The sequence below is a fragment of the Macroventuria anomochaeta genome, assembly GCF_010093625.1.
Source record: "Macroventuria anomochaeta strain CBS 525.71 unplaced genomic scaffold BU25scaffold_66, whole genome shotgun sequence".
NCBI classification, from domain to species: domain Eukaryota; kingdom Fungi; phylum Ascomycota; class Dothideomycetes; order Pleosporales; family Didymellaceae; genus Macroventuria; species Macroventuria anomochaeta.
In genome coordinates this window covers 1-19,228 of record NW_022985427.1, presented here as the reverse complement: position 1 = coordinate 19,228, position 19,228 = coordinate 1, and the positions used below count along the sequence as shown (strand labels likewise).

The 19,228-nt window shown below is 50.3% G+C and overlaps 7 protein-coding genes across 7 annotated transcripts; 4 read left to right on the top strand and 3 right to left on the bottom strand.

The window, feature by feature from the left end:
• The first annotated feature begins 517 nt into the window (after positions 1–517).
• Positions 518–859, top strand: BU25DRAFT_254057 (uncharacterized protein). The gene has a single exon (XM_033701640.1). The coding sequence runs from the start codon at positions 574–576 to the stop codon at positions 763–765; it is 192 nt and encodes a 63-aa protein (XP_033555283.1). The 5' UTR covers positions 518–573; the 3' UTR covers positions 766–859.
• A 1,169-nt stretch (positions 860–2,028) lies between these two features.
• BU25DRAFT_484077 (glycoside hydrolase family 78 protein) lies at positions 2,029–4,830 on the top strand (the record flags this gene model as incomplete). Its single annotated transcript, XM_033711189.1, has 3 exons — positions 2,029–2,227; positions 2,267–3,876; positions 3,928–4,830. The coding sequence occupies 3 exons, from the start codon at positions 2,029–2,031 to the stop codon at positions 4,828–4,830; spliced, it is 2,712 nt and encodes a 903-aa protein (XP_033555282.1).
• Positions 4,831–5,271: 441 nt separating this feature from the next.
• On the bottom strand, positions 5,272–6,831 carry BU25DRAFT_355148 (putative MFS hexose transporter; the record flags this gene model as incomplete). The annotated part of the gene is made up of 1 exon (XM_033703552.1): positions 5,272–6,831. The coding sequence occupies one exon, from the start codon at positions 6,829–6,831 to the stop codon at positions 5,272–5,274; it is 1,560 nt and encodes a 519-aa protein (XP_033555281.1).
• Positions 6,832–7,622: 791 nt separating this feature from the next.
• On the top strand, positions 7,623–9,084 carry BU25DRAFT_355145 (glycoside hydrolase family 5 protein; the record flags this gene model as incomplete). Its single annotated transcript, XM_033703550.1, has 2 exons — positions 7,623–7,720; positions 7,776–9,084. The coding sequence occupies 2 exons, from the start codon at positions 7,623–7,625 to the stop codon at positions 9,082–9,084; spliced, it is 1,407 nt and encodes a 468-aa protein (XP_033555280.1).
• Positions 9,085–9,684: 600 nt separating this feature from the next.
• BU25DRAFT_435723 (uncharacterized protein) lies at positions 9,685–11,809 on the top strand (the record flags this gene model as incomplete). The annotated part of the gene is made up of 3 exons (XM_033708936.1): positions 9,685–9,701; positions 9,756–10,061; positions 10,117–11,809. The coding sequence occupies 3 exons, from the start codon at positions 9,685–9,687 to the stop codon at positions 11,807–11,809; spliced, it is 2,016 nt and encodes a 671-aa protein (XP_033555279.1).
• Positions 11,810–13,081: 1,272 nt separating this feature from the next.
• On the bottom strand, positions 13,082–14,742 carry BU25DRAFT_355147 (glycoside hydrolase family 43 protein; the record flags this gene model as incomplete). Its single annotated transcript, XM_033703551.1, has 2 exons — positions 13,082–14,185; positions 14,245–14,742. The coding sequence occupies 2 exons, from the start codon at positions 14,740–14,742 to the stop codon at positions 13,082–13,084; spliced, it is 1,602 nt and encodes a 533-aa protein (XP_033555278.1).
• A 1,328-nt stretch (positions 14,743–16,070) lies between these two features.
• BU25DRAFT_484073 (glycoside hydrolase family 20 protein) lies at positions 16,071–18,817 on the bottom strand (the record flags this gene model as incomplete). Its single annotated transcript, XM_033711188.1, has 8 exons — positions 18,622–18,817; positions 18,223–18,277; positions 17,886–18,121; positions 17,798–17,829; positions 17,411–17,731; positions 17,252–17,301; positions 16,908–17,198; positions 16,071–16,869 (listed from the first exon to the last, which is right to left on the bottom strand). The coding sequence occupies exons 1-8, from the start codon at positions 18,671–18,673 to the stop codon at positions 16,071–16,073; spliced, it is 1,836 nt and encodes a 611-aa protein (XP_033555277.1). The 5' UTR covers positions 18,674–18,817.
• Between the last annotated feature and the right edge of the window lie 411 nt (positions 18,818–19,228).

Sequence of the window (19,228 nt, the reverse complement as noted above, 5' to 3'; positions counted from 1 at the left end):
AAGGGTTGTATTCATTCAGGGTCACCAGAATTACTATTTGGGTTAGTGCACCTGAATGCAAGACCTTACCAGATCAGGCTGTTACTACCGGTACTCTAACTTTGAGGAGCAACAGCACAACAACCACAGCACGCAGAGCTTAGCTGAGGATAGTGTTGTGCATGGAATACTCTGCTTTATCCTGTTGCAGCTAAAAATCTAAAAAAAAAATCCTAACCCAAACCCAGTTTTTGGCACTTGAATCTCAGCGACCTGCAAGCTGTTGTACTGCTGCATGAACAACACTACCCTGATGGCAACCACCATCGCGTTGCTGAAAAACTCTCCCCATAGCCGCTTATTGTGTCGTTTCCCCAGCCACGCTGCATACTCTTTCCAGTCTCCACCAAGTTCTCCGCTGTACCCGCACCGCTCTCGAACAATCTGAACCCCCTGTTCTATCTGCGCTGCTGTCCTTGCCAACGGTACCACCACGTTCGGCCACTGACATCGATTCTCCACGCTCTCCCTCGTCGCGCAGTACTTTTGACTGACCCAGCACCGTCGGTTTAACGACGCAGGCCAGTAGGGAAGATGTCCAAAGTAAGTGTGAGTCCACTACAAGGCATATGGGAGTGCTGGGACGTTGAGAACACTAGGATTGAAATCCCTACACCTATAGGTCTTGTACGAAAGGATACAGAAAAACTACTCTATCTAAACTACAGTATCGGAGTCATTAAGTATCCCCTTCGGAGGGAATCGGAAGTACCCTTGTCCAGGTGACAAGGAGTTAGTTCACGACAGACAAGGAGCGGTGTGCTGAGACCTGCAGGAACCACATCGGTATCGGGGCGGATACGGTTGTAGGTGTCACACTTTTGGTATAACTTGGAGATGTCATGTAGTATTGATATTGGGGGCAGGGCGCTCATCCATTACACTTATTGATACACGTGCTCCATATGTCCAACGTAAACTCCATGCCCGCAAACCTCCCCGCTCTCTGTCTCTCTTCTCTCTCTTTTTGCTTGTTTTGAGGCTGGGGCATTGCAGTGCAGAGCTGGTTGAGCTGGGCAGCTTTGCAATGGGTGCTGGGCTTGCCATGCGTTGTTGCAGGCGGCTAGGGTTAGGATGATGATTGGGGGTTGCGGTTCTTGATGTTTGGCCCTACCCCAGCATGGCGCTATACCGCTCCTGGACGATGTTTGGGCCTGAATATTGGTGTCATAGAGGTTAGGTCAAGGCAGAAGACAACCAGTCACTCACCGGATCTGAAAAATGAGTAGCCACGCAAACCATTGGGCCCATCTGACGTCTATCATGAGCGGTCAGCATGAAAAATGATACCTCATGCTTGCTTTTGCAGCCTGTAGCTTATGTTGAGCACAGCGATATCCAGCCGTTCGACCCCAGTCGTTCTACAACGGCCTTGACCCGATAGAAGACTGATCTTTCCATCAAGGGTCAGCATTTGCAATAGGCTGTCAACGTGTGAATTGGTGGTAGCCTTGGCAAACCGCTCGTTGCTGGGACCTGCGGGTTTCAGTTTTGAGAGTGGATGTTTGCAACTTTTCGCTTGTAGCATGGAGCGCAAGAAGCGTTGGTTGACTTGGCGTGACTGAGTATTGAAGCGATCCTGGCGCATTGCAGTCTTCATTCAAGTTCAGACTTATAACTTTCATCGTTCTCGGGACGTGCTTTGCCAGCGCCGATGCGCTTCGGCTGTTTCTCTTCCGGATACCGGTAACCCGCTGCGACCCACTACCAAAACAGGCAGATCCGCCAAGACACCTCGAGTCGTATTCATCCGACCGGTGCCACGAGGTTACCTCACCGGCTGCAACGGCACATTGTACACCACGTCCCCGTCATGAGCCGAATACGAGCATCCTCGTACTCAGCAATCGTAGTCAAGCGCTGCAGCAATAGGTGCGGTAGCGTGCCAGCTTATGCTCAAGCGCTAGTCATGATATAAGACCCATGGGCTCCGTCTCGCAGTCGATATGAAGCAGCACCGACAAAACCTGACCCGACTCCGCCATGGCAATGCAAGACACTTTCGTATTGCACAACGTCCGCTTCGAGCACTATCAGCCTCAATACGCAACAGGACGTGCGGAGACGCGACCAAGGATATCTTGGCAGTTCATAGGCAGTCTACCGGGAAATGGCCTACAAAACAGGTTCGAGATCGAATGCTACGACCTCACCCACAGCGGTCTCAAGCTATCGAATGTCTACCCCGGTGCGGAGCCATGGGGTCAATTCAAGGCCCGCGCGATAGTTCAATCCAGCTCAGCTGTGCTCAATGCATGGCCTTTCGAAGAGGACCTCCAGTCTCGACAAAGAATCGCCGTAAGAGTGAGGGCCGAGATTGATAGTTTTTGGTCTCCTTGGAGTACTCCATCCGCGTACGAAGTTGGGCTCCTGTATCGCAAGGACTGGACATGCGAACGGATCGTTGCTGCAGCCTATAATCGAACTGAAAACTCCCCGCAGCCAGAGCAATTGCTGCGCAAAGATTTTACGACGCGCCAACAGGTGCAGATCATCGACGCCAGGCTCTACGTAGTCGTGCAAGGAGTCTACGAAGCTGAGCTAAACGGTCAACGTGTCAGCGAAGATTTCCTCGCGCCAGGTTGGACCAAATACGACAGACATATTCGCTACCAGACCTACAACGTCACTGACCAGCTTTCTGCATCCAATAGTCATCATTGCATTGCCTTCCGCCTCGCCGAGGGATGGTTTTGTGGTCGTCTAGGGTTTTTCGGTGGCCAGCGCAACAGATGGGGCGATTTTCCTACACTTATGGCGCAGTTAGAGATCTACTATGCAGATGGTGTGAACGACGTCTTCGCTACTGATTCTTCCTGGCTCTCTTGTCTCGGTCCGACGAGGCTGGCCGAACTCTACAACGGGGAAAAATACGACGCTAGGCTAGAGAAGCACGACTGGTCGCGACCATCTAAGCAACCTTTACCTGAAGATTGGCAGCCAGTAGAGACTTTAGAAAGTTTGCCTGCCGAAATCCACATCGTCGCTGGGTGGGGAGAGCCCGTACGCAGGATCGAAATTGTGGAACCGGTAGCATTGATCAGAACTCCATCTAACAGGATCATTATCGACTTCGGACAGAACCTTGTTGGTCATGTCCGCCTCAAGCTGTTCCAGGGCGTTGAAGGCGTAAAGGTGTCCCTCTGGCATGCAGAGGTCCTTGAACATGGCGAGCTCGGTCGGCGGCCACTGCGTATTTGTGAAGCGCTCGACGAATATACCTGTAGCGGCAGGCCAGATGGTGAGACATGGGCTCCTCGGTTCACATTCCATGGCTTTAGGTACTGTCAGGTCGACGGTTGGCTACACAGTGAGGAAAACCTCAAGGCCCACGTAGAAGCGGTTGTTTGCCATACAGACATGCAAGCTGCAGGCTCGTTCGACTCTTCTGATCCTCTGGTCAATCAGCTTTACAAGAACACTGTTTGGAGCATAAAAGGCAATTTCTTCTCTATTCCAACTGATTGCCCGCAAAGAGACGAGAGACTTGGTTGGACTGGGGACATCGCTTTATTCGCGCCTACAGCTACCAAGCTGTATGACTGCTTTGGCATGTTAAAAGATTGGATGGTGGATGTCAAGTATGATCAGGAAGAACGTGGTGGCATCCCTGCCCTGGTAACGCCTGACGTGCTGAATAACGTAGGCTTCTGGGGCAAGGTACTACCAATTGCCATCTGGCACGATGTCATCATCCTTGTTCCATGGGCGCTATATGAAGATTCTGGTGACGAAGAAATCCTTCGGATGCATTACGGTAACATGGTGACTTGGCTGACGAAGATCCCTCGCAATGAAGATGGTATACTTTGGGATTCGGATACATTCCAATTAGGCGTAAGATGCCAGCAACCTGCCTTTGCACACGTGTACTAATCTTCCCTGCAGGACTGGCTTGATCCAACAGCCTCACCGCATGAGCCAATGAATGGGCAGTCGGATCCTATACTTGTTGCAGACGCTTTCCTGGTGCGCTGCCTAGCTTTGGTAGCCAAGATAGGTGCTATATTAGGTGACACGGAAGCTGCGCGAAGATACTCCGACGAAGCAACAACAGCGCGCGAACGGTTCGCCACACAGTATATCACACGCTCCGGACGTGTTGTATCAGACTCACAAACTGTTATTTCACTCGCAATCTGCTTCGACCTCTTCTCAACATCTGAGCAAGTACAAGCTGCAGGGCAGCGGCTGGCCACCATTGCACGACGCAACAACTTCAAGATTGCGACGGGTTTTGCTGGCACGCCTTTCATTCTGGATGCATTGGTCAAGACCGGTAACGTGCAGGTTGCCTATTCGATGCTACAAGCTCGCGAATGCCCCTCATGGCTGTATCCCATTACTCTAGGCGCGACCACGATCTGGGAACGCTGGGATAGCATGTTGCCCGACGGCTCCATCAACTCTGGCGAAATGACTTCATTCAACCACTACAGCCTTGGCGCGGTGACCTCCTTCCTGCACCAGACGCTTGCAGGCCTGCAGGTCGTTGAGCCTGGCTGGAGAAAGAGCCGCGCAGCGCCTACGCTCGGTGGAGGCTTCACCCATGCCAGCTCCACGCACCAATCGCCTTATGGGCTCGTGAGATGCTCTTGGACTCTGGACGGCGCTCGCCTTTCTGTCACAGTTGTTGTACCGCCGCTCACGAGCATGGAAGTGGTTGTTCCATCAAGTCAGACCGAGAGGAAAGTTCACGTTGTTGGGGCTGGAGAATGGAATTTCGAGAGTACGTACCATGACGGCTGTGACTGGCCAGTGCGCCCAATTCCTGTTTTTCCGGAAGAATGAAAGTAGTCACTGGCATTCCGCCTCTATATGTATACCCTTGCATGGCTATGTTCACTTGTGACCATGATCATCTTGAATACAGCAGGGTTGTAGACCGGTGATAATGGTTCCGCGCTGCACCGCTGGCCACTTTGTCGTTTCCACTCTTTTTTCAGTATGGTGGACTGGCAAACATTGCTTGCGAGAAAGTTCGGTGACTTGTTTTTTTTTGGGGGGCAACCGGCATATCATAGATGTTGGTTTATTGACGACTCGCATGAATCACAGTGTGCCTCGACTGATGTTCGATTTATTTTGCATCGATCTTAGCCTAGAGAGTCTCTCGTTGCGGAGTGCATCAACGATAATCGGCGCTTCTCATCGCTACCGTGAACATGTTGCAGAATCCAGTTGCCCAAAACATATCCTAATACATATACGGACTGACACTCCACTGAGCCACTAGGCTTGTTTGACAGCCTTCTCCTCGACCTCAGCCATCTCATCGCGCTCCATCTTCATCTTCAGCTCCTCACGTGCGTGCATTCGCGCGTCTTCGAAAGCCTCATGGCCATCGAATACCACGGCAATCTCTTCCAGGGTCATGCCTGAAGTTTCCACGTAGGTAAAATAGATGACAGCGATGTAAACACAATTCCAGACGCATTGTCCCACGTAGTATTTCCAACTCATGCTGTCGAGAAGCATTGGCGTGGTGTAACTGGTAACGAAAGCGGTGGCGTTGATGATGAACATTGTGAAAGCGAAAAAGACACCTCTCTGCTTAGCAGTGACGCATTCGAGCGGATAGGCGATGACCAACGAGATCCAACACATGGTCTGGAAGAAATTGTATGCGAATATCATGACAACCACAGCGATACCGAAGGACTTCCGCTCTGTTGCAATGTAGCGCTCCGTCAATGCCGTCCAAACCACGAATACTAGGTTGAAGTTGATCGTCGAGAATAAAAACATGGTGCGACGCTTAATGCGAGGAATGACAAAGGCAGCCAGGAAAGCAGTCAACCAGTTGCAAATGCTGATAATAGCATTGATGAGCGTCTGCTCTTTAGAGGTTTTCATGCCAACCTGATCCAGGATCTTAGGCAAATACGTGGCGATGAGAGAACCACCAGCCGCCTGGGAGCCAACAGCGGTCCAGAAACAGATCCATAGCCGGTGACGATTGCCCTTGGAGCCAAGAATACTACTGATGCCTTCTTTGTTGAACTTCATTTGCGTTGCATCTGCTTCCACTCCTGCTAGAATGTCTTGCATCTCGGCTTGGACAACAAGATTTTCCTCACCATTACCATGGTAATGGATGAGGATCGAGCGGGCCTCCTCAACTCGACCACGTGTGACGAGCCATCGCGGAGATTCGGGGCAGAACCAGATCAAGGTCATCTGATATGCTGGGAGGATGACTTGAAGCAAGCATGGGATCTTCCAGGACCAGTTTGAGGGTATGGCATAGGTGCCATATGTGATCCACGATCCAAGAATGAGGCCGATGAAAATGGACGTGTTGTAAAGCGAGGTGACCAAGACACGTTGCTTCGGATGCGCGAGTTCGGAAACAAGAACAGGCCCACCGAGTTGCTGCAGATTGCCACCAAAGCCAATGATCATCTTGCTGCCCACGAACATGTCGAAATTGGTAGAGAAGGTCTGCATCAACGCCATGCCAAGCACGAGAGCAGCACCGACAAAGCAAACACCTCGGCGACCAAATCGATCAGCAAGCGTACCGCCCAGGATACATGCCACCAGACCTCCCACGGACATTGATGCGCCGAAGAAACCGAGCTTAGAGCCAGTGGGATTGCCGAAGTTGTCCATGAATTGATCAACAGCCTGAAGACCGCTCGTCAAGCTAAGATCGAAGCCCCAGGCGGTAGATGTCAAGAGCGGCGCAGTAAGGAGGAGGTAGAGCTTGACTAGGTTCCCGTTCTTGTACCATGGCGGCGATTTTGCAATCACCTCGTGCACCTCATCTGAATGCAATGCTTCCACCATGATAGCAGGAGAGGTGTGGTTTTCTTCGTTAGCTAAGCCTCTTAACCACGAGCGATAGGAAGTGAACCCAGGTTGGAACAAGAGGAATTTGATAGTTGTTGCAGAGCAGTGGAGACATGGTGTAATTTATGCCATCTATGCTGAGGGAAAGACTGGCGTAAGCAGGGATGGGAACCGGGATCTTGGTGTTGTCGTGCCCGCATGCACAGGAAAATATCTGGCGAGAGACGCATGACTCGAAGGACCAGGTGCGGGTGGTGAGCCCGTCACGTCGGCCTAATCCCCAGACTACCCCATACGATCGGGCTGGACAGTTGCGGGGAAGTGGGTAGTCTTGCGCAGCTCTCCAGGTCGTACCGGGATAGGAATCGATGAGACGCATGTCCCTGCGACTCGGATTTAGGCTAAAGACGTGCGAATAGGTCTTTGGTCGTGAATTCTGCCTGCTAAGGTATGCACGAGGCCCGAGTCCGGAAGCGTATCATGTCGTATTCGTAGAATACGCGTATAGCCCGTCAGAAACCCCGCCGTGCTAACGCCGGCAGCCAATATTCCAAGCCATACTTACAAACCACACCTCGGAAATACATCTCCATCAAGCCACGAGAACCAGAATATTGGCAAGCTCGGTCTGCATTGTACCGAAGACAGCTTCTAACATGCTTATTGGATCCGAACCAATGTCTGGTTTTGTTGAAGTAATTGCAGCCAAAATCCGCTGCTGAAGGTGGCTCTTGTTACTCAATTCTAAACGTCCATCTCCCGATTGTACAAAAATTCTGCTATTCGACATGAGCAAAGGATTTCTTCGCGTAAAAGGGACGCAGATCGTCGACAGCGACGACGAGTCTGTCAACCTTCGTGGCACGGCTCTCGGAGGATGGCTCAAGTACGTGGTGCCAGGCGTTTGCGCTCTGTTGATGCAGGCTGACAATGGTAACAAGCATGGAGAACTTCTTGGTCGGTTACTCAGGAAATGAATCTGGGGTTCGAGCCGCCATGTTGAAGGTCATGGGCAGAGACGATTACGACTTCTTCTTTGATCGGTGGCTTTATCACTTCTTCACCGAGAAGGACGTCACATTTTTGAAGTCTCTCAAACTCAATTGTCTTCGACTTCCCTTCAATCATCGACATTTCGAAGACGATATGAATCCCCGGGTCTTAAAGGAGACTGGCTTTAAGCATCTGGACCGTGTCATCAGGTTGTGCTCCGAAAACCAGATCTACACCGTCCTTGACATGCACACATCACCGGGCGGCCAGAATCAGGACCAACACTGCGATAACAATACAAGCCACGCTGCACTCTGGGAGTACAAAGACCACCAGGACCGAGTCGTGTGGCTATGGGAACAGATTGCTCATAGATACAAAGACAACCCATGGATAGCAGGCTACAATTTGCTCAACGAGCCTGCGGATTCAGAAGGAACTCGCGTGGCCAATCTCTACACCCGTCTCGAAAAATCTATTCGAGCGGTTGATCCACAGCATATGCTTTTTATTGACGGCAATACCTATGGCATGGAGTTCAATGCGTTCCACGGCATTCTTCCCAATACTATCTACTCCATCCACGACTACAGCATGATGGCCTTCTCGATTGGTGAAACCTACCGTGGCACCCCTCAGCAAAAGCAAAAATTGGATCAGCAGCTCGAGCGAAAATGCCAGTACCAACATCACCACAGCCTACCAATATGGAATGGAGAATTCGGCGTGACATGGGCGACGCCGAATGACGAAAATCCTGATGCTGTTAACGATTGTCGCCAGATGTTGATGCTTCAACAGTTGCGCAACTACGAAAAAGCTGGAATTCCATGGTCAATGTGGTCTTACAAAGACGTGGCGCTTATGGGCCTGATGCATCCAGCTCCGAACTCGGCGTACCAGCAGCTGATTGCACCCTTCCTGGAAAGGAAGCGTCGAACCCAAGTCGACTGGACCGGTGCATCGGAAGCCGCGGAGATTGAAAATCTCATCAATCCTCTCGTGAAGTGGATTGACTCGGTCTCTCCCACGGCGACGAAGACATATCCGCTTCACTGGTCGACAAAACAGCACATTTTCCGGAATGTCATCCAGACATTTTTGGCCTCCTCGTTCACCAATGAGTTTGCGGAACTTTTTCGGGAAAAGACGCGGGACGAGCTTGAGGAATTGGCAGCGAGCTGGTCGTTTGATGGCTGTGTCGCACATGACCAGCTTGTGGAACTCTTGAGGAACAAGGCGTATATTCCTGAATAGATCTCAATTTTGGGACGATCGTTCGCCCGCTGTTGTCAAATATAGATATGACCGTCGTAATGCATCAAATTCTTCATCAAGTGAATTGCCACAAGTCTGCCGTGATCTACCGAAGCGTTCGTGCATGTCGCCCCCAAATATCACACAATGCGGTCCTACATTACCATTACACACGCGGAATGAAGGTAATCGCCGACTTTCGCTCTGAGGAATGTGACATCGCTAGGATCAGGCTAAGAAATACGGCCACACCACGCTGACGCACAATTGAAAGGTGCATGATCTTAGCACTACCCACCAGCCCGTCTCCCCTGTATTCCACGACCGACTTGAGAAGCTGTACCGAGAAGGATTGAAGGAGGGTGAATTGATAACAAGCACCGGGACAGTATGACTAGCCTTGCGTATACGAGTACGAAACATTGCCTAATTCACGGTTTCGGTGGGTCATACCCCGAAGTACCTGACACTCTTGGGCTGTGGGGTTGGGGAATGTCAAAACCGGAGAACCTCAACTAGCCGGTTCGTAGTAGGCCACTATTGACATCAAGATCGAGCTACAAGGCCTTAAGATTTTTGTCGATACCAGACTTTCTCGCGATGCTCTTCAAGAACTGGTCTGTTTTTCTTTATGCAGGAAACGGGCTGTTTGACTTTGTCTATGCCCAAAGTCCCTCACTGCCGGAATGTCAGCCCATAGATGGACCTGAAAGTGCACTTCAGATCACATTGGACTGTGTGGACCCGGAATACGGGTCCCCCATTGTTGACGGAAGGGCCGACGAAACAACTCCAGTTCCACATCACAAGGTCTCAGGCTACTTTGATAACACGACTGTGCGATTCAACTTCTACTTTCCGCTCAACGACTCCTCACCAGAAAATGCATGGGATGGTCGATTCTTCCAGTCCGCGTATCCGACCCAAGACGATAGTGCCAGCGACCGGACCATTGGGAACGCACTTAATGGTAACGCGTATGTAAACTCTGCCATAGATACCGGTTGCGATGATATGCTGAATTCATTGAAGATATGTCGTTCAAGTTACCGGCGTGCATGGGTACCGTGCTGAAGCCGCAGCGGCAAAATTTTCCAGGACGGTAGCATCGCAATACTATGGTTTTTCCAATAGCACAGATCGACGAATATTCGGCTACATCTACGGTGCAAGCGGAGGCTCGTTACAAGTCGTTGGTGCGATAGAAAATACGTTTGGCGTGTGGGATGGTGGCATTGCAATGGTGCAAGCTATTACAGCATCCGTGGGAATATCGCATTCGCTCCGTGCGATGATGGGTCTAGTCCTGCAAAACAAGAGCGAGGAGATCGAGGCTGCGCTTAGGCCTGGGGGAAACGGTGATCCCTACGCAAGTCTAAATCAAGTCCAGCGAGCCATCCTGCATGAGCTTGTTCTTCTAGGAGCGCCGATCGCCGTCCTTGAAGACTTTTATGCAGCTTCTAACCGTACGAGGCTTGCGCAGCTGATATCAGCATTCACTGGTCTTGATCCAACTTACGTTGAGAACTTCTGGACTAAGGATGGGTATCTAGGGTTGGAGCAGAGTCCTTTGGGTGATCTTTTTCGGGCTGCTTTCGTTGACGTCAACACTACGGTCCTGGACGTCGAGCGAGACAGTGAAGGTGTGCCCATCGCCGTTCACCTGGGAAAACTCACCAACGCCAAGGCATTCGAACTTGACTGGGATGGCCTTGGCTACAACTTCACCGTTTTCTCCAATGAAAGTATGATAGGAACCCTTCTCGGCCGCTTCAACTCCACCACTTCTGTTGCAAGCTTCGGAGGTATTGAATCCTCTAACAACAACGCTTCTTCTTACCCGTTCATTACACCAAATGCCACGCTTCGATTGTCAAACCGAGAATGGATTGCTATGCACGCATGGTATAGATATCAAGTTCCCCCTCTTTCCGAAGACCGTGGTTACATTGGCTATGATCAGTTCCGCACCGCTGACGGCTCGTCAGTTTACCCACAGCGCCCTCTAATCGCGGCACCCATCCTCGCGGCAAGCTCGGCAGGAAATGCCAACCTCTCTGGCAGCATCAAGGCCAAGCTGATAGTACTACAAAATCTTATGGACATCGATGCGCTGCCATGGTGGGCGCACTGGTACCGCCTGCAAGTTGAGCAGAGCTTGGGAGGGGACTTCACCGACAGTTACAGGTTGTGGTACAATGACCACGCCGCGCACGACGAAGGCCCACCGCTAAAGGCCGACCAAAATCTACTAGTCGATTATACAGGCATCTATGAGCACTCGCTGAGAGACCTAAGTGACTGGGTTGAACAGGGTGTCGCTCCTGCCCCTAATTCCAACTACACATTGAGGGAGGACAATAGTATTAAGATACCAGATGTTGCGGTCGAGCGGGGAGGCATTCAGCCTACGGTACATGTTTCCATATCGAGCGATGGTTCGGGTTCCGTAAGACAAGATGTGGTTCTTATAGCAGTCGCGGTAGCACCACCTGGTACAGGCAAGATCGTTGCTGTGGAGTGGGATTTCTATAGCACGGGCGACTTTGTGCTCAAGGAAGTGGCCGAGCCGGCTGAGACTGTCACTATGAAAATGCAATTTACATACGAAGAGGCTGGGGAGTATGTTGTAGTAGTGCGAGCTACGAGTCAGAGGGAGGGAGATGGGGAGTCGTTGTATGGCCGGGCTAGCAATCTGGGACGGCTGTACGTCAGTGTAGCCTGAGAAGGCGGGCACTCAACCCATGTCGGATAGCATTCATAAGAACAACTGTTCTATGCGGACGTTGCCATATGTTTTTCCGTTCGGGCGATGCGTAATTTAGGTGCAGAGCGTGGTATCCTGGGGCGCAAGTCGTTCCTTTGAATGCACAATTCTACCTATCGACTGGAAGCCACTGCGCTGCAACTGCGTGCAGCGTGCAGCGCCACGCATAGACTTGATGTAGTTAGTTAGTGTTTGGAGTGGTCTGGCGTTAGAGTCTCTCGTCTCATTCTGTGACGGTTTATGGAGCGAAGAGGTCATGTCTGCCACGTGTGCTGGTGCAGTGCTCTTGCCTATTTCAACAGCACTTTCTGTCTGAACGACGGATACGTCATGTAAACAGACCCTGATGGCCGGTGAAAGAGACAGAACACTGAAGAAGAACAACAAGATATACTGATTTTACTGCTTTGCGCGGTTACCCCTGACTTACTGCCCTGCGCGGTTACACCTTCACTTATTGCATTTACTGCAACACATTCACATGCAAACTGTGATTACAGCATGATGCCAGGAAGAGTTAGCACGCGGCGGAAGATGTAAAGAGTGGACGCGCGGAATCGCACGCGAAGACTCAGGCTGCGAGCTATCGGCACTATTGGGACACGCTGCACGTGGTGAACCTTAAGCCTAACTTAGGACCCGATGCAGCATGGCTTTCTGATATGCGACATCGCGCACCCCTGAACAGTCGAATGCCCCACCGTATAAGAGCGCACCCTTGTCCTAGGTTAATGTCACGACCATGTCTCACAGGAGGCCAGTTCACTCCTTATGACTGGTCCAAATGTAATTAAGGTAATTGGTGCGGCACGGGTCCACGAGGTTGCCCGTTTCCCAATGTGCTACACGGGTCACGTGATCATCTCGACTGGCTCGACTCGAGCGATTCGAGCCTCTACCGTATATAGCTATCCATGATGGGCTCCTACAGACCATCATGTTCAACCTAGTATCCTATTTCCCTAGTATCGGAGCAAGACCAGTCTACTGTGTGACTACCCGTGCTTCAAGTTATACTCCTCCGGCATCACGCACCCGAAAACCAACCTAAGCTACCTCGTATGTCTGTACTATTTGGAAAGCTCTCCGAGCCATCAAGACTGGTATCGATGAAAGGGTCTTAACAGCTATTTTAAAATCTTATCTTTAGCTTTTTATTTTCAATATTGTATAGCATGTTTATGATAGTAGTTGAGCTTCTTCCATAAAGGCTCTTCTAACCTAAGATCTTTACATGCTAGGATTCCAAACCTCCATGTCACAGTGTTGCACCTTGACTTTTCCACCAAGAGCTTTTGTTGCGAAATTGAATAGTGCAAAACGGTATCCTACAAAGCCTGCTGTAGACCGACTCAATGCATATTCTGGACCCAGCGGCATGAATGTTACCCCATCAAAGCTGTAATGAAACGTGGCCTTCCTGGTCACGTTTTCGTATCCAGCCACCCATGCGGCTCTCAAGTCCGCGACTATGCGTAACCACAAGCGGCTGCTTGCTAGTGGTGTTTCTGCTTCCACTGACCCAGCAGACTTACACTCCCAGTCCAGAGCAGCAGGACGGCCATTGAACCAGCCAATGGCCTTGTCAGTGGGGCCAACCTTAATGCCCTCAACATATGCAATGCGAGGTTTGTCTCCATCGATATGAACGCCAATGTAAGCACTCTCATCGCGGAACATAGATATCCCAGCCCTGTCTCCATCCTTCAGCATAGAGACATCGACTAGGAAGGTACATATACTGCCCGGCCCGATTGTGCGGAGTGTAAGTGTATTAGTAGCGCAATGCAGATACTGAGTCACTGATCCTGTCTCCAATATCAACTGACCATCTTTGAGTTCCCATTTCGAGTCATCAGGATTGTGATTCCACTCCCAACAAGGGTCCAGTGTATCCTGACTGAAGTTGTGTCTCGTGGGGCGCGATACTTGTGTGGAAGAGGTCTCGGACCCGGGGGCCAACTGTGGATATTCGAGAAGCCATGATCCCTTAGAGTCTGTGTACTCTCCCGTTACGACCGGCCAACCTTCTGTGTCAAAGACTACAGGAGCCAGCAAGGGAACACGTCCCGTTGGGAAGGCATCAGTGAATGACATGTAGTACCACCGATTGTCTGGAGTATCAACAAGCGCCCCCTGGTGTGGAGGCCCAGCGCCTGGAAGTGGCGAACGCATCTCTGCAATGACAACCCGTGCTTCATAGGGCCCAAAAGGACCACCCGTTGATTTCAGCACGACTTGTGTGTCCCAGGATTTGGTGAGCCAGATATAGTACGCGCCTTGTATCCTGTACATGCGGGCTCCTTCAAGATAGTCGTCTGAGGAATACACAACCTATGAGAAATGTCAGCACTGATCGGTATAAGCTAAAGACCGTATTAGCTAGCACTTACTTTACTGATGACCTCCGCTAGTCCATCCGGGGAAAGCTGTGCGACCTGGATCGTCCTAGTTCCGTGGGCAATGTACATAGTATCGTCATCATCGATTAAGAGCCCAAGGTCGTAATAGAATCTCTGAATTGGCGAATGGGCAGTCCACACGTCCGAGGGAGATGCAGCCGTCCAGATATACGTACTATTCGTGCCTTGAATGGCACTATAGAAATAAAAAAGCCCATTGCTCTTGCGATACTTCATGGTTGATGCCCATACGCCCTTCCCGTACGCCATAGGTCGTCGTTCATTGAGGGAGAATTGTTCAGTGGGTGGCAGTGTCGGGATCGAGTGACCAACATATTTCCAATCGACGAGGTTGTAAGATCTGAGAATGGGCGCCCCAGGTGAAAAATGGAAGGAAGACGCGCTCATGTAGTAGACACTGTCGACACGAATAACCTCCATATCCGGTAGGTCTTCCCATACCACTGGGTTGGTGAACGAGGCTGACATGACGATTCTCGATTACGAGATGGGTGTGCTCTGCTTTGCCGCCCGAAAGAAGCATGCGAATGGAAAATCTTGAACAGAATAGAAGTGAGACGGTATGGATGACCTCCCGGATCAAGTTTCGGATATACGTTGAATACTTTGGGACATTTAAGTATTACTCAAATGCTCCCGTCGGTGTAGCTCATAGCGAACTATGCTGGTGATTTTTAGTCCCTGATATTCGGGCAGACTTATGCCGATCGTATCTAAGGGGCCTGTCCGGTGACACAAACTAGCGGCTAAATTCAACCGTTAGATATAATACTAATCAACTGTAACGAGCCTACCTTTAACGCTGCCGGCCTCGCATAGATCCCCCTAGATTAGGCTAGCAAGGCGCAGCTACTGGGGGCATGCAGTAGACTAATAGGTCCTAGGGGTTAAGCTTCCTATTACAGTAAATCTAGCCCTTAGACCACCTATCTCCATATAGGGAACTTGAGCGGATAGGTATTACAAGACATGAGGAACACCCTTGTAAGGGCTTACGCTAACTAAGCTGGCAGAAAGGTCGTGGTTGGGTCGGGGTTGGGTCGTGTCACGTGACTACCTAACCCCAACCCAACCACAACCCGCACTAAGAGCCTGCCAAGTGGGTTGTGGTTAGGTTAGAGTTGCTTGGCCACAGGTTGTAGTTAGGTTGCCTCTAGCCAATTAGACGTGCAATGATAAGCTGTGATAATTAACCCGACTTGGCGACCCAGGTGCCCCACAGACCTAACCACAACTCGTAACCCTGACCTAACCATAACCCACGCTAGAGCAAACCTAACCTAACCACGACCTGTTACCTGTGCGACCCCGCCCCGACCACGACCCAGGCCTAAGGTACCCTAGACCTTTTTGCCAGCGTAACGCTAACAGAGTAATTGTACAGAGTGCAAGAAGGTGTTACAACCTGTCTCTACAGCGCTAGCTACTAGACCTTTTTATTTGTTGAGAGTGCAAAGCTACACGACAGCAAGCGCTGGCCTATCAGACAACCACGTTACGTGACTAATAGTCCGCCAAGAAATTATTATCCCTAGGCGGTAGTCCTGCTAAGAGCTACTACTTAGCATAATAGTCCCTAGCGCGACCAGCGATAGTTTAGATAGTCGCTACCTTAACTGTCACCCCAGTATATAGTACACGACGATGGGTCCTTATGGACCATCGTGTGCAATCTATGGCGCCACGATAGCTGGTGAACAACAACGACACATGGTTCGCTACACAAGTAAAGAGCCGGAAGCACTGACCAGATTTCAGAACCTACGTGATACGGAGATTGTAGTGCATGCGACCGACTACGCGATGTTGGTATTGAGTACTAGACTGTGTATTTGTCCACTACCACTCCCACCTCCAATACATGCCAAGGGTGCCTCAATGGCTATAGGTGCTGTTCTTTTCTGTACCCCATACAGACCAACATCGGCCAAAAACTCGTACGTCGATCCGTTATCCACCTTCAACAGTGTCCGCTCACCTGCTCTTATCAAGCTCGCCTGTGTCCAAACTCCAACGGAGAAGCTGTAGTTCACAAAATATTCGTTCCCGCCTGAAACAAGCGTAGTTTTGTCTTTTTCAAGGCGCGAATGGCTATCTGCACCGGTGAAAACCAGCCACCCCGCGATAGAGGACATCTTGACGGCGAATGTCAGAGTAAAATTTCGACCCTTGGAACAGAGAGGCGTATCTAATACGCAACCTCGCTCGAGCACTAATGCATCGTTCAGTCGACAATTTGTAATGGCGTCGTAAGTGTTTCCAGACTTGTCCTTGATGGTCGTCCATTCGTTCTTTTGAGGGCCGAGAGCTTGCGCGTAGGTGAAGTTAAAGTTGGAGAACTCGCAAGTAACAGATGCGATCTTTCTATCAAGGTTCTGGCCTGGAATGTTTGCTGGTAGGATGGGCAAGACGGACTCGTATTCATTTTGCAAAAGAGACCCACCCCATTGTTTGTCCGCCAGTGTCGGAAGTCCGTCTCGTAAGGTATAATAAGCTTCAGAGTAGGTAGTCGCGTTGGGACCAAAGTCGTTCCAAAGTGCGGCTATACGTCCCAAGAGTGCACTGTTGTCCCTTGGAGTGTTATTGGAAGCGTTCCTTGCGTCGAGATATTAGGTGCCCATGGCTTGCCGGACGGCAAGCCATGGAACACCCGTGTTAGGTTTACCGTGATGCCATAAACGACTTGTATTTTGCCGACTAAATAGAACATTTCATCTGAGTTAAGAACCTGGTACCCGTTCGCAATCAAGTCGAACATGGGATTGGTCTCGTTGAAGGTCCAATGTTGGATGGAAATGGATTTATCGATAACAGCGCCGCGAGAAGGTGGAAAGGTACCCCAGAGACGGACAGATTTGCCCGAGAGCCTCTTGATCATCAAGGATAGCTCATTAACAAGACGTGTGTAGTCCGAGACGACTTGACTGTAGCGATGGCTTAGCAAAGGTGTTGTCTATACATGCAATGAGTTCTGTACCTATCAGTGAAGGAAGAACTCGAATACTCGTCAGCTCCGATATGTACGACCTTAGAGTGGAACCAAGGAAATCAACCCCATTGTAGGTATTGTCTCAGGATGCGAAATATTAAGCTTAGTCAAATCCTCTGCAAGACCTAATTGAGGCTTCTATTGCACGATTGGAAGCGCATGTGCTGAAGCCTCAAGTTCTAGTATGATAGTGACGCCACGAGCAGCACAGCGGCGTTGTATGAGGTCGAACTGGTCTTTTGTATAGGTCTCGTTCGATGGCTTTGCTAGACCCGCGAGCTGAGGATCGTTTGAGCTTAGCCGAAAAGCAGCATAGCTATCATAGAGTTGTGACTTCGAGGTTGGAGGGGAAAGATTGAGCATGTTATCGCTCAGGTGCAGATGAAGCATGTTCTGCTTGAAGAATGACAGGTACGCACAGGTCTCGATCAGAAATTGCGGAGGGTGGTAGTGTCGACCGGCATCCAACTAAAAAGAATCAGCGAGATGATGTGGTATCAATAGTATATCGAGCGAATGGAGTGGGAAACGCACCAAGATACCGCGCGTCTTCCATCCTGGGGCATCTGTGTATGATCCAGCAGGGAAGTTGTGACGCAGCGCAAGCTGCTGAAGGATAGACCTTGTTCCCACCATATTCCAAGTGGGCTTGCTCCAACTATCGTAATAGTGTGTGTGTTAACATGCAACGTATAGCCTTCTGATGTCGGACGACCCGCTGCATCGTGGAAAGCCTTCGGACTACTCAGTGTCAGAAACACTTCACTAGGAGATCCTTGAGACGCTTCGGAAATGGGAATCTTCCTGCCCGCTGCTTCTGTTAAGTCAGCAGCAAAGGTGAAACCATAATCCAGCAGACTGGGTGGAATGAGTGTAGCACCGTCGTTGTTAGTCGCTCCAGTTTGTCCACAATAACCCCAGTGAGCTTAGAAAGGTCGAAGCTATTTGATTCCGTGTACTGGTACGGCAATGTCGGAACTCCAACAAGTCTTTCGGTTGCTACTGTTGGTGGAGCTAACACTAGAAGCGCTAACCCTTTGATAGAGACGTGTGAACGAATTGCTTGATGTTGTGGATGTCAACACTTGTTGCGGTATCAGTCATATATAAGCCCTGACCCACACGTCTGTAACGGTTCAAAGTTAGCACGTTTCAAGACATGTATATATCCTCGCCTCCTAGCTAGATGGCAACTCAGCGCAGTATTCCATCGACCCGATAGTCCTACATTATCTTATACCGTAGCTATCAGTATACCACAGCGGCCCACGCCGCTACACTTGAGAGTAAAGAGGATGAATGATCAGGGATGCAACAAAATCCAATTCAGTAGATAGGAGATATGAGGTTAGTTACACATAGAAGCCTGGTTATATCCAAAAGTCTCTCATGCAATAGACCGAAACGCATTGTTCCTGACCTCACGCATTGGCGCTGCGAATCGCAAGCACTAAGTCCTACCCGCACTAGATGACGATCAGCAGTACTTAGTTCATGGTGCACGTTACCTTGGAGCTCGTACGAATCGCGATAGCACGGTTACATCAATTGTCGTCGTACTGCGGAAGCACGCTTACATCTGTTGCCGTCGTGCAGCGGAAGCAGGAAAGCGGTAGCGGGGTACTGTGTCCGTGCGCGTAATGCGTGGATTCGCGTAATGCGCCGAACCACCTTTTTGTACCCATACTTCACTGTACAATTACTCAACACCACAATGACTATGAAATCTGCCTTTGAAGAGATAGACTCTATGATACCATGTGATAAGATCCCGTGGACAGCGCTGGCTAAAAAACATAAGGTTGTGTGCTCAACCCTGTCTTGAAAATATCGACACGAGATGCGATCGCGTGAAGAGAAGGCGATTGCACAACAAAAGCTCACTCCACAACAGGAGGACGAGCTTGTCAAGTATATAGAGGAGCTTACAGCTTGCCGTCTACCTCCTACAAGGGAAATGATAGC